Here is a 14,483-nt window from a genome sequence, read left to right as displayed (position 1 = left end):
CAACACTGCCCCATAGACTCAACACTGCACCATAGACTCAGCACTGCACCATAGACTCAACACTGCACCATAGACTCAGCACTGCACCATAGACTCAGCACTGCACCATAGACTCAACACTGCATTATAGACTCAACACTGCACCATAGATTCAACACTGCACCATAGACTCAACACTGCACCATAGACTCAACACTGCCCCATAGACTCAACACTGCACCATAGACTCAACACTGCACCATAGACTCAACACTGCACCATAGACTCAACACTGCCCCATAGACTCAACACTGCACCATAGTTTTACGAGTTCAAGGTAAGTGGGTGGTGAGTTAGTGAATCTCACCGTCTGGGGGTTGAGTTTCCCGGACATCACAGAGACAAGATCGTCATCGGACACGGACAGAGACACATCTGCGGGCAGACCTGTAGACGGACAGAGACACACGAACCGTGTCTACGTGTGTGTGTCTGTGTGTGTCTGTGTGTCTATGTGTGTGTGTGTATGTGTGTGTGTCTGTGTGTGTGTGGCTGAGTCTGTGTGTGTCTGTGTGTGTCTGTGTGTGTGTCTGTGTGTGTGTCTGTGTGTGTCTATGTGTGTGTCTCTGTGTGTGTGTGTGGCTGAGTGTGTGTGTGTCTGTGTGTGTGTGTCTGTGTGTCTGTGTGTGTCTGTGTGTGAGTGTGTGTGTGTGTATGTGTCTGTGAGTGTGTGTGTGTCTGTGTGTCTGTGTGTGTGTGTGTCTGTGTGTGTCTGTGTGTGTCTGTGTGTGTCTGTGGGTGTGTGGCTATGTGTGTGTGTGTGTCTGTGTGTCTATGTGTGTGTGTCTATGTGTGTGTGTATGTGTGTCTGTGTGTGTGTCTATGTGTCTCTCTCTCCCCGTGTCTCTCTCCCCGTGTCTCTCTCCCCGTGTCTCTCTCCCCGTGTCTCTCTCCCCGTGTCTCTCTCTCCCCGTGTCTCTCTCTCCCCGTGTCTCTCTCCCTGTGTCTCTCTCCCCGTCTCTCTCTCCCCGTGTCTCTCTCCCCGTGTCTCTCTCCCCGTGTCTCTCTCCCCGCGTCTCTCTCCCCGTGTCTCTCTCCCCGTGTCTCTCTCCCCGTGTCTCTCTCTCCCCGTGTCTCTCTCCGTCTCTCTCCCCGTGTCTCTCTCCCCGTGTCTCTCCCCGCGTCTCTCTCCCCGTGTCTCTCTCCCCGTGTCTCTCTCCCCGTGTCTCTCTCCCCGTGTCTCTCTCCCCGTGTCTCTCTCCCCGTGTCTCTCTCTCCCCGTGTCTCTCTCCCCGTGTCTCTCCCCGTCTCTCTCCCCGTGTCTCTCTCCCCGTGTCTCTCTCTCCCCGTGTCTCTCTCCGTCTCTCTCCCCGTGTCTCTCTCCCCGTGTCTCTCTCCCCGTGTCTCTCTCCCCGGGTCTCTCTCTCCCCGTGTCTCTCTTCCCGTGTCTCTCTCCCCGTGTCTCTCTCCCCGTGTCTCTCTCCCCGTGTCTCTCTCCCCGTGTCTCTCTCCCCGTGTCTCTCTCTCCCCGTGTCTCTCTCCCCGTGTCTCTCCCCGTGTCTCTCTCCCCGTGTCTCTCTCCCCGTGTCTCTCTCCCCGTGTCTCTCTCCCCGTGTCTCTCTCCCCGGGTCTCTCTCCCCGTGTCTCTCTTCCCGTGTCTCTCTCCCCGTGTCTCTCTCCCCGTGTCTCTCTCTCCCCGTGTCTCTCTCCCCGTGTCTCTCTCCCCGTGTCTCTCTCCCCGTGTCTCTCTCCCCGTGTCTCTCTCCCCGTGTCTCTCTCCCCGTGTCTCTCTCTCCCCGTGTCTCTCTCCCCGTGTCTCTCCCCGTCTCTCTCCCCGTGTCTCTCTCCCCGTGTCTCTCTCTCCCCGTGTCTCTCTCCGTCTCTCTCCCCGTGTCTCTCTCCCCGTGTCTCTCTCCCCGTGTCTCTCTCCCCGGGTCTCTCTCTCCCCGTGTCTCTCTTCCCGTGTCTCTCTCCCCGTGTCTCTCTCCCCGTGTCTCTCTCCCCGTGTCTCTCTCCCCGTGTCTCTCTCCCCGTGTCTCTCTCTCCCCGTGTCTCTCTCCCCGTGTCTCTCCCCGTGTCTCTCTCCCCGTGTCTCTCTCCCCGTGTCTCTCTCCCCGTGTCTCTCTCCCCGTGTCTCTCTCCCCGGGTCTCTCTCCCCGTGTCTCTCTTCCCGTGTCTCTCTCCCCGTGTCTCTCTCCCCGTGTCTCTCTCTCCCCGTGTCTCTCTCCCCGTGTCTCTCTCCCCGTGTCTCTCTCCCCGTGTCTCTCTCCCCGTGTCTCTCTCCCCGTGTCTCTCTCTCCCCGTGTCTCTCTCCCCGTGTCTCTCCCCGTGTCTCTCTCCCCGTGTCTCTCTCCCTGTGTCTCTCTCCCCGTGTCTCTCTCCCCGTGTCTCTCCCCCCGTGTCTCTCTCCCCGTGTCTCTCTCCCCGTGTCTCTCTCCCCGTGTCTCTCTCCCCGTGTCTCTCTCCCCGTGTCTCTCTCCCCGTGTCTCTCTCCCCGTGTCTCTCTCCCCGTGTGTCTCTCTACCGCTTGCGTAGTTGACACTTCCTTTCCCGGTTTTCACATCGACTGTCCAAACCCCGATTTCATCTCCCGTGCCACCACGGACGCGGAACTCAAAGACGGAGGACATCTTCTGTACCAGGGTCTCTCCCTCCTGAGACACACGGAGACACAGAGACACACACGGAGACACAGAGAGACACACGGAGACACACGGAGACACAGAGACACACGGAGAGACACAGAGACACACAGAGAGACACAGAGACACACAGAGACTCAGAGAGACACAGAGACACACAGAGACACAGAGACTCAGAGAGAGAGACACACAGAGACACACAGAGACAGAGAGACACACAGAGACTCAGAGAGACACACAGAGACTCACAGAGACACACATAGACTCACAGAGACACACAGAGACACACAGAGAGACACACAGAAACTCAGAGAGATTCAGAGAGACTCACAGACACACAGAGGCACACAGAGACACAGAGAGACACAGAGACTCACAGAGACACACAGAGACACAGAGAGACACACAGAGACACAGAGACACACAGAGACTCACATAGACACACAGAGACTCACAGAGACACACAGAGACACACAGAGACTCACAGAAACACACAGAGACACACGGAGACACAGAGACACACAGAGACTCACATAGACACACAGAGACTCACAGAGACACACAGAGACTCACAGAGACTCACATAGACACACAGAGACTCACAGAGACACACAGAGACACACAGAGACACACGGAGACACAGAGACACACAGAGACTCACATAGACACACAGAGACTCACAGAGACACACAGAGACACACAGAGACACACGGAGACACAGAGAGACACACGGAGACACAGAGAGGCACAGAGACTCACATAGACACACAGAGACTCACAGAGACACACAGAGACACACAGAGACTCACAGATACACAGAGAGACACACAGAAACACACAGAGACACAGAGACACACAGAGACTCACATAGACACACAGAGACTCACAGAGACACACAGAGACACACAGAGACTCACAGAAACACACAGAGACACACGGAGACACAGAGACACACAGAGACTCACATAGACACACAGAGACTCACAGAGACACACAGAGACACACAGAGACACACGGAGACACAGAGAGACACACGGAGACACAGAGAGGCACAGAGACACACGGAGACACAGAGACACACAGAGAGACACAGAGACACACAGAGACTCAGAGAGACACAGAGACTCACAGAGACTCACAGAGACACACAGAGAGACACAGAGACACACAGAGACTCACATAGACACACAGAGACTCACAGAGACACACAGAGACACACAGAGACACACGGAGACACAGAGACACACAGAGACTCACATAGACACACAGAGACTCACAGAGACACACAGAGACACACAGAGACACACGGAGACACAGAGACACACAGAGACACACAGAGAGACACACAGAGACACACAGAGAGACACACAGAGATACACAGAGAGACTCACAGACACAGAGAGACTCAGAGAGAGACACAGAGACTCACAGAGACACACAGAGACACACAGAGACACACAGAGACTCACAGAGACACACAGAGACACACAGAGACACACGGAGACACAGAGACTCAGAGAGAGACACAGAGACTCACAGAGACACACAGAGACACACAGAGACACACGGAGACACAGAGACACACAGAGACTCACATAGACACACAGAGACTCACAGAGACACACAGAGACACACAGAGACACAGAGAGAGACACAGAGACTCACAGAGACACACAGAGACACACACAGAGACACACAGAGACTCACAGAGACACAGAGAGACACACAGAGACACACAGAGACACACAGAGACACACACAGAGACACACAGAGACTCACAGAGACACACAGACACACAGACACACAGACACACACACAGACACACACACACAGACACACACAGAGACACACAGACAGACACACACAGACACACACACACACACACAGAGACACACACAGACAGACACACACAGAAACACACACAGACACACACACAGAGACACACACAGACACACACACACACAGACACACACACACACAGAGACACACACACAGACACACACACACAGACACACACACACAGACACACACAGACACACACAGAGACACACACAGACACACACACAGACACACACACAGAGACACACACACACACACAGACACACACACACACAGAGACACACACACAGACACACACACACAGACACACACACACAGACACACACAGACACACACAGAGACACACACAGACACACACACAGACACACACACACAGAGACACACACAGACACACAGACACACACACACACACACAGAGACACACACACAGACACACACACAAAGACACACACACACAGACACACACACAGAGACACACACACACACAGACACACACACAGACACACACACAGACACACACACAGACACACACAGACAGACAAACCAGCTCCAGTCTCTTGGCGATATCTCTGAAGACGACGGCTGATTTGAAGTTGTCCTCCTCGGGAATCGAAGATCCAGAGACAGACACCATCACAGGGACACGCCTACACAGACACACACACATAGACACATAGTCACCCACACACACAGAGACACACACACAGACACCATCACAGGGACACGCCTACACAGACACACACACATAGACACATAGTCACACACACACACACAGAGACACACACACAGACACCATCACAGACACACGCCTACACAGACACACACACATAGACACATAGTCACACACACACACACAGAGACACACACACAGACACCATCACAGGGACACGCCTACACAGACACACACACATAGACACATAGTCACACACACACACAGAGACACACACACAGACACCATCACAGGGACACGCCTACACAGACACACACACATAGACACATAGTCACACACACAGAGACACACACACAGACACCATCACAGGGACACGCCTACACAGACACACACACATAGACACATAGTCACCCACACACACACAGAGACACACACACAGACACCATCACAGGGACACGCCTACACAGACACACACACATAGACACATAGTCACCCACACACACACACACAGAGACACACACACAGACACCATCACAGGGACACGCCTACACAGACACACACACATAGACACATAGTCACACACACACACACAGACACCATCACAGGGACACGCCTACACAGACACACACACATAGACACATAGTCACACACACACACACACACAGAGACACACACACAGACACCATCACAGGGACACGCCTACACAGACACACACACATAGACACATAGTCACACACACACACACAGAGACACACACACAGACACCATCACAGGGACACGCCTACACAGACACACACACATAGACACATAGTCACCCACACACACACAGAGACACACACACAGACACCATCACAGGGACACGCCTACACAGACACACACACATAGACACATAGTCACACACACACACAGAGACACACACACAGACACCATCACAGGGACACGCCTACACAGACACACACACATAGACACATAGTCACACACACACACACAGAGACACACACACAGACACTATCACAGGGACACGCCTACACAGACACACACACATAGACACATAGTCACACACACACACACAGAGACACACACACAGACACCATCACAGGGACACGCCTACACAGACACACACACATAGACACATAGTCACACACACACACAGAGACACACACACAGACACCATCACAGGGACACGCCTACACAGACACACACACATAGACACATAGTCACACACACACACACAGAGACACACACACAGACACCATCACAGGGACACGCCTACACAGACACACACACATAGACACATAGTCACACACACACACACAGAGACACACACACAGACACCATCACAGGGACACGCCTACACAGACACACACACATAGACACATAGTCACACACACACACAGAGACACACACACAGACACCATCACAGGGACACGCCTACACAGACACACACACATAGACACATAGTCACACACACACACACACACACAGACACCATCACAGGGACACGCCTACACAGACACACACACATAGACACATAGTCACACACACACACACAGAGACACACACACAGACACCATCACAGGGACACGCCTACACAGACACACACACATAGACACATAGTCACACACACACACACAGAGACACACACACAGACACCATCACAGGGACACGCCTACACAGACACACACACATAGACACATAGTCACACACACACACACAGAGACACACACACAGACACCATCACAGGGACACGCCTACACAGACACACACACATAGACACATAGTCACACACACACACACAGAGACACACACACAGACACCATCACAGGGACACGCCTACACAGACACACACACATAGACACATAGTCACACACACACACAGAGACACACACACAGACACCATCACAGGGACACGCCTACACAGACACACACACATAGACACATAGTCACACACACACACAGAGACACACACACAGACACCATCACAGGGACACGCCTACACAGACACACACACATAGACACATAGTCACACACACACACAGAGACACACACACAGACACCATCACAGGGACACGCCTACACAGACACACACACATAGACACATAGTCACACACACACACACAGAGACACACACACAGACACCATCACAGGGACACGCCTACACAGACACACACACATAGACACATAGTCACACACACACACACAGAGACACACACACAGACACCATCACAGGGACACGCCTACACAGACACACACACATAGACACATAGTCACACACACACACACACACAGAGACACACACACAGACACCATCACAGGGACACGCCTACACAGACACACACACATAGACACATAGTCACACACACACACACACACAGAGACACACACACAGACACCATCACAGGGACACGCCTACACAGACACACACACATAGACACATAGTCACACACACACACAGAGACACACACACAGACACCATCACAGGGACACGCCTACACAGACACACACACATAGACACATAGTCACACACACACACACACACAGAGACACACACACAGACACCATCACAGGGACACGCCTACACAGACACACACACATAGACACATAGTCACACACACACACACACACAGAGACACACACACAGACACTATCACAGGGACACGCCTACACAGACACACACATAGACACATAGTCACACACACACACAGAGACACAGACACAGACACCATCACAGGGACACGCCTACACAGACACACACACATAGACACATAGTCACACACACACACAGAGACACACACACAGACACCATCACAGGGACACGCCTACACAGACACACACACATAGACACATAGTCACACACACACACAGAGACACACACACAGACACCATCACAGGGACACGCCTACACAGACACACACACATAGACACATAGTCACACACACACACACACAGAGACACACACACAGACACCATCACAGGGACACGCCTACACAGACACACACACATAGACACATAGTCACACACACACACAGAGACACACACACAGACACCATCACAGGGACACGCCTACACAGACACACACACATAGACACATAGTCACCCACACACACACAGAGACACACACACAGACACCATCACAGGGACACGCCTACACAGACACACACACATAGACACATAGTCACCCACACACACACAGAGACACACACACAGACACCATCACAGGGACACGCCTACACAGACACACACACATAGACACATAGTCACACACACACACAGAGACACACACACAGACACCATCACAGGGACACGCCTACACAGACACACACACATAGACACATAGTCACACACACACACAGAGACACACACACAGACACCATCACAGGGACACGCCTACACAGACACACACACATAGACACATAGTCACACACACACACAGAGACACACACACAGACACCATCACAGGGACACGCCTACACAGACACACACACATAGACACATAGTCACACACACACACAGAGACACACACACAGACACCATCACAGGGACACGCCTACACAGACACACACACATAGACACATAGTCACACACACACACAGAGACACACACACAGACACCATCACAGGGACACGCCTACACAGACACACACACATAGACACATAGTCACACACACACACACAGAGACACACACACAGACACCATCACAGGGACACGCCTACACAGACACACACACATAGACACATAGTCACACACACACACAGAGACACACACACAGACACCATCACAGGGACACGCCTACACAGACACACACACATAGACACATAGTCACACACACACACAGAGACACACACACAGACACCATCACAGGGACACGCCTACACAGACACACACACATAGACACATAGTCACACACACACACACACACAGAGACACACACACAGACACCATCACAGGGACACGCCTACACAGACACACACACATAGACACATAGTCACACACACACACAGAGACACACACACAGACACCATCACAGGGACACGCCTACACAGACACACACACATAGACACATAGTCACACACACACACACAGAGACACACACACAGACACCATCACAGGGACACGCCTACACAGACACACACACATAGACACATAGTCACACACACACACACACAGAGACACACACACAGACACCATTACAGGGACACGCCTACACAGACACACACACATAGACACATAGTCACACACACACACAGAGACACACACACAGACACCATCACAGGGACACGCCTACACAGACACACACACATAGACACATAGTCACACACACACACAGAGACACACACACAGACACCATCACAGGGACACGCCTACACAGACACACACACATAGACACATAGTCACACACACACACACAGAGACACACACACAGACACCATCACAGGGACACGCCTACACAGACACACACACATAGACACATAGTCACACACACACACACACACAGAGACACACACACAGACACCATCACAGGGACACGCCTACACAGACACACACACATAGACACATAGTCACACACACACACAGAGACACACACACAGACACCATCACAGGGACACGCCTACACAGACACACACACATAGACACATAGTCACACACACACACAGAGACACACACACAGACACCATCACAGGGACACGCCTACACAGACACACACACATAGACACATAGTCACACACACACACACACACAGAGACACACACACAGACACCATCACAGGGACACGCCTACACAGACACACACACATAGACACATAGTCACACACACACACACAGAGACACACACACAGACACCATCACAGGGACACGCCTACACAGACACACACACATAGACACATAGTCACACACACACACACAGAGACACACACACAGACACCATCACAGGGACACGCCTACACAGACACACACACATAGACACATAGTCACACACACACACACAGAGACACACACACAGACACCATCACAGGGACACGCCTACACAGACACACACACAGACACATAGTCACACACACAGAGACACACACACAGACACCATCACAGGGACACGCCTACACAGACACACACACATAGACACATAGTCACACACACACACAGAGACACACACACAGACACCATCACAGGGACACGCCTACACAGACACACACACAGACACATAGTCATACACACACACAGAGACACACACACAGACACCATCACAGGGACACGCCTACACAGACACACACACATAGACACATAGTCACACACACACACAGAGACACACACACGGACACCATCACAGGGACACGCCTACACAGACACACACACAGACACATAGTCACACACACACACAGAGACACACACACAGACACCATCACAGGGACACGCCTACACAGACACACACACATAGACACATAGTCACACACACACACAGAGACACACACACAGACACCATCACAGGGACACGCCTACACAGACACACACACAGACACATAGACACATACACTTAGACACACAGACACACACACAGACACACACAGACACACACACACACAGACACACACACACAGTCACATAGACACACACACAGACACAGAGACACACACACACACAGTCACATAGAGACACACAGTCACATAGACACACATAGACACAGACACATAGACACACACGCAGACACACACACACACAGACACACACACACAGATAGACACACAGTGTACTAGTGTACTAGTTAGTGTACTAGTTAGTGTACTAGTTAGTGTACTAGTTAGTGTACTAGTTAGTGTACTAGTGTACTAGTTAGTGTACTAGTGTACTAGTTAGTGTACTAGTTAGTGTACTAGTTAGTGTACTAGTTAGTGTACTAGTTAGCTAGTTAGTGTGCTAGTTAGTGTGCTAGTTAGTGCACTAGTTAGTGTACTAGTTAGTGTGCTAGTTAGTGTGCTAGTTAGTGCACTAGTTAGTGTACTAGTTAGTGTACTAGTTAGCTAGTTAGTGTACTAGTTAGTGTACTAGTTAGCTAGTTAGTGTACTAGTTAGTGTACTAGTTAGCTAGTTAGTGTACTAGTTAGTGTACTAGTTAACTAGTTAGTGTGCTAGTTAGTGTGCTAGTTAGTGTACTAGTTAGTGTACTAGTTAGCTAGTTAGTGTACTAGTTAGTGTACTAGTTAACTAGTTAGTGTGCTAGTTAGTGTGCTAGTTAGTGTGCTAGTTAGTGTGCTAGTTAACTAGTTAGTGTACTAGTTAGTGTGCTAGTTAGTGTACTAGTTAGTGTACTAGTTAGTGTGCTAGTTAGTGTACTAGTTAGTGTACTAGTTAGTGTACTAGTTAGTGTACTAGTTAGTGTGCTAGTTAGTGTGCTAGTTAGTGTACTAGTTAGTGTACTAGTTAGTGTGCTAGTTAGTGTACTAGTTAGTGTACTAGTTAGTGTACTAGTTAGCTAGTTAGTGTACTAGTTAGCTAGTTAGTGTACTAGTTAGTGTGCTAGTTAGTGTACTAGTTAGTGTACTAGTTAGTGTACTAGTTAGCTAGTTAGTGTACTAGTTAACTAGCACACTAACTACTTAACTAGTTAGCTAGTTAGTGTGCTAGTTAGTGTGCTAGTTAGTGTACTAGTTAGTGTACTAGTTAGTGTACTAGTTAGTGTACTAGTTAGTGTACTAGTTAGTGTGCTAGTTAGTGTAGTAGTTAGTGTACTAGTTAGTGTGCTAGTTAGTGTGCTAGTTAGTGTAGTAGTTAGTGTACTAGTTAGTGTACTAGTTAACTAGCACACTAACTAGTACACTAACTAGTACACTAACTAGCACACTAACTAGCACACTAACTAGTTAACTAGTTAACTAGTTACCTGGCACCACCACCACCACCACCACGGTAGACGGCCACCACCACAGCCCCGCCGAGGCCCAGATTGTGTTGCAAGCCGTGACGGGCGGCTGGGACTTGGCGGGTTCCGGCTTCACCGCGGAGTTGCCAACAGAGCTCAGCACACTGCGCTAGGCCTGCGGGTGGGTGGGTGGGTCACTGTGTGTGTCACTGTGTGTGTGTGTGTGTCTGTGTGTGTGTCAGTGTGTGTGTGTGTGTGTCACTGTGTGTGTGTGTGTCACTGTGTGTGTGTGTGTCACTGTGTATGTCACTGTGTATGTCACTGTGTGTGTCACTGTGTGTGTGTGTGTCACTGTGTGTGTGTGTGTCACTGTGTGTGTGTGTGTCACTGTGTGTGTGTGTGTCACTGTGTATGTCACTGTGTATGTCACTGTGTGTGTCACTGTGTGTGTCACTGTGTGTGTCACTGTGTGTGTCACTGTGTGTGTGTGTGTCACTGTGTGTGTCACTGTGTGTGTCACTGTGTGTGTGTGTGTCACTGTGTGTGTGTGTGTGTCACTGTGTGTGTGTGTGTGTCACTGTGTGTGTGTCACTGTGTGTGTGTGTGTGTGTCACTGTGTGTGTGTGTGTGTCACTGTGTGTGTGTGTGTGTCACTGTGTGTGTGTGTGTCTCAGCACACTGAGCTAGGCCTGCGGGTGGGTGGGGGTGGGTGTGTGTGTGTCACTGTGTGTGTCACTGTGTGTGTCACTGTGTGTGTGTGTGTCACTGTGTGTGTGTGTCACTGTGTGTGTGTGTCACTGTGTGTGTGTGTGTCACTGTGTGTGTGTGTCACTGTGTGTGTGTGTCACTGTGTGTGTGTGTGTCAGTGTGTCACTGTGTGTGTGTGTGTCAGTGTGTGTGTGTGTCACTGTGTGTGTGTGTGTCACTGTGTGTGTGTGTCACTGTGTGTGTGTGTCACTGTGTGTGTGTGTGTCAGTGTGTGTGTGTGTCACTGTGTGTGTGTGTCACTGTGTGTGTGTGTGTCACTGTGTGTGTGTCACTGTGTGTGTGTGTCACTGTGTGTGTGTGTCACTGTGTGTGTGTGTGTCACTGTGTGTGTGTGTGTGTCAGTGTGTGTGTGTGTCACTGTGTGTGTGTGTCAGTGTGTGTGTGTGTCACTGTGTGTGTGTGTGTCAGTGTGCGTGTGTGTCACTGTGTGTGTGTGTGTCACTGTGTGTGTGTCACTGTGTGTGTGTGTCACTGTGTGTGTGTGTGTCAGTGTGTGTGTGTGTCACTGTGTGTGTGTGTGTCACTGTGTGTGTGTGTGTCACTGTGTGTGTGTGTGTCACTGTGTGTGTGTGTGTGTCACTGTGTGTGTGTGTCACTGTGTGTGTGTGTCACTGTGTGTGTGTGTGTCACTGTGTGTGTGTGTGTCACTGTGTGTGTGTGTGTGTCAGTGTGTGTGTGTGTCACTGTGTGTGTGTGTCAGTGTGTGTGTGTGTGTCACTGTGTGTGTGTGTGTCACTGTGTGTGTGTGTGTCACTGTGTGTGTGTGTGTGTCACTGTGTGTGTGTGTCACTGTGTGTGTGTGTCAGTGTGTGTGTGTGTCACTGTGTGTGTGTGTGTCACTGTGTGTGTGTGTGTGTCAGTGTGTGTGTGTGTCACTGTGTGTGTGTGTGTCAGTGTGTGTGTGTGTCACTGTGTGTGTGTGTCACTGTGTGTGTGTGTGTGTCACTGTGTGTGTGTGTGTGTCACTGTGTGTGTGTGTGTGTCACTGTGTGTGTGTGTGTGTCACTGTGTGTGTGTGTCACTGTGTGTGTGTGTCACTGTGTGTGTGTGTGTCACTGTGTGTGTGTGTGTCACTGTGTGTGTGTGTGTCAGTGTGTGTGTGTGTGTGTCACTGTGTGTGTGTGTGTGTCACTGTGTGTGTGTGTGTCAGTGTGTGTGTGTGTCACTGTGTGTGTGTGTCACTGTGTGTGTGTGTGTCACTGTGTGTGTGTGTCACTGTGTGTGTGTGTCACTGTGTGTGTGTGTGTCACTGTGTGTGTGTGTGTCAGTGTGTGTGTGTGTCACTGTGTGTGTGTGTGTCACTGTGTGTGTGTGTCAGTGTGTGTGTGTGTCACTGTGTGTGTGTGTCACTGTGTGTGTGTGTGTGTCACTGTGTGTGTGTGTGTCACTGTGTGTGTGTGTGTCACTGTGTGTGTGTGTGTCACTGTGTGTGTGTGTGTGTCAGTGTGTGTGTGTGTCACTGTGTGTGTGTGTGTCAGTGTGTGTGTGTGTCACTGTGTGTGTGTGTGTCAGTGTGTGTGTGTGTGTCAGTGTGTGTGTGTGTCACTGTGTGTGTGTGTCACTGTGTGTGTGTGTCACTGTGTGTGTGTGTGTCACTGTGTGTGTGTGTGTGTCAGTGTGTGTGTGTGTCACTGTGTGTGTGTGTGTGTCACTGTGTGTGTGTGTGTCACTGTGTGTGTGTGTGTCACTGTGTGTGTGTGTGTCACTGTGTGTGTGTGTGTCAGTGTGTGTGT

At 50.7% G+C, this 14,483-nt stretch overlaps 1 protein-coding gene across 1 annotated transcript in view; it reads right to left on the bottom strand.

Annotated features, from left to right (window-relative positions):
- Nucleotides 1-346: 346 nt before the first annotated feature.
- The window catches only part of SCP2 (sterol carrier protein 2), a gene marked incomplete at its 3' end in the record, with an annotated part of 33,893 nt that continues 19,756 nt past the window's right edge, over nt 347-14,483 (bottom strand). Inside the window, exons 5-8 of the mRNA XM_078885626.1 lie at nt 12,004-12,157; nt 5,005-5,107; nt 2,504-2,633; nt 347-426 (exon numbers count right to left, since the gene is read on the bottom strand). Coding sequence (XP_078741752.1) covers nt 347-426; nt 2,504-2,633; nt 5,005-5,107; nt 12,004-12,157 — 467 coding nt within the window. The remainder of the gene's footprint in view (nt 427-2,503; nt 2,634-5,004; nt 5,108-12,003; nt 12,158-14,483) is intronic.

The sequence above is a fragment of the Lampetra fluviatilis genome, unplaced genomic scaffold (genome assembly GCF_964198595.1).
Source record: "Lampetra fluviatilis unplaced genomic scaffold, kcLamFluv1.1 SCAFFOLD_703, whole genome shotgun sequence".
Lineage (NCBI taxonomy): Eukaryota > Metazoa > Chordata > Hyperoartia > Petromyzontiformes > Petromyzontidae > Lampetra > Lampetra fluviatilis.
The sequence above is the reverse complement of the archived record's forward strand: the minus strand, read 5'-3'. Positions and strand labels throughout refer to the sequence as shown.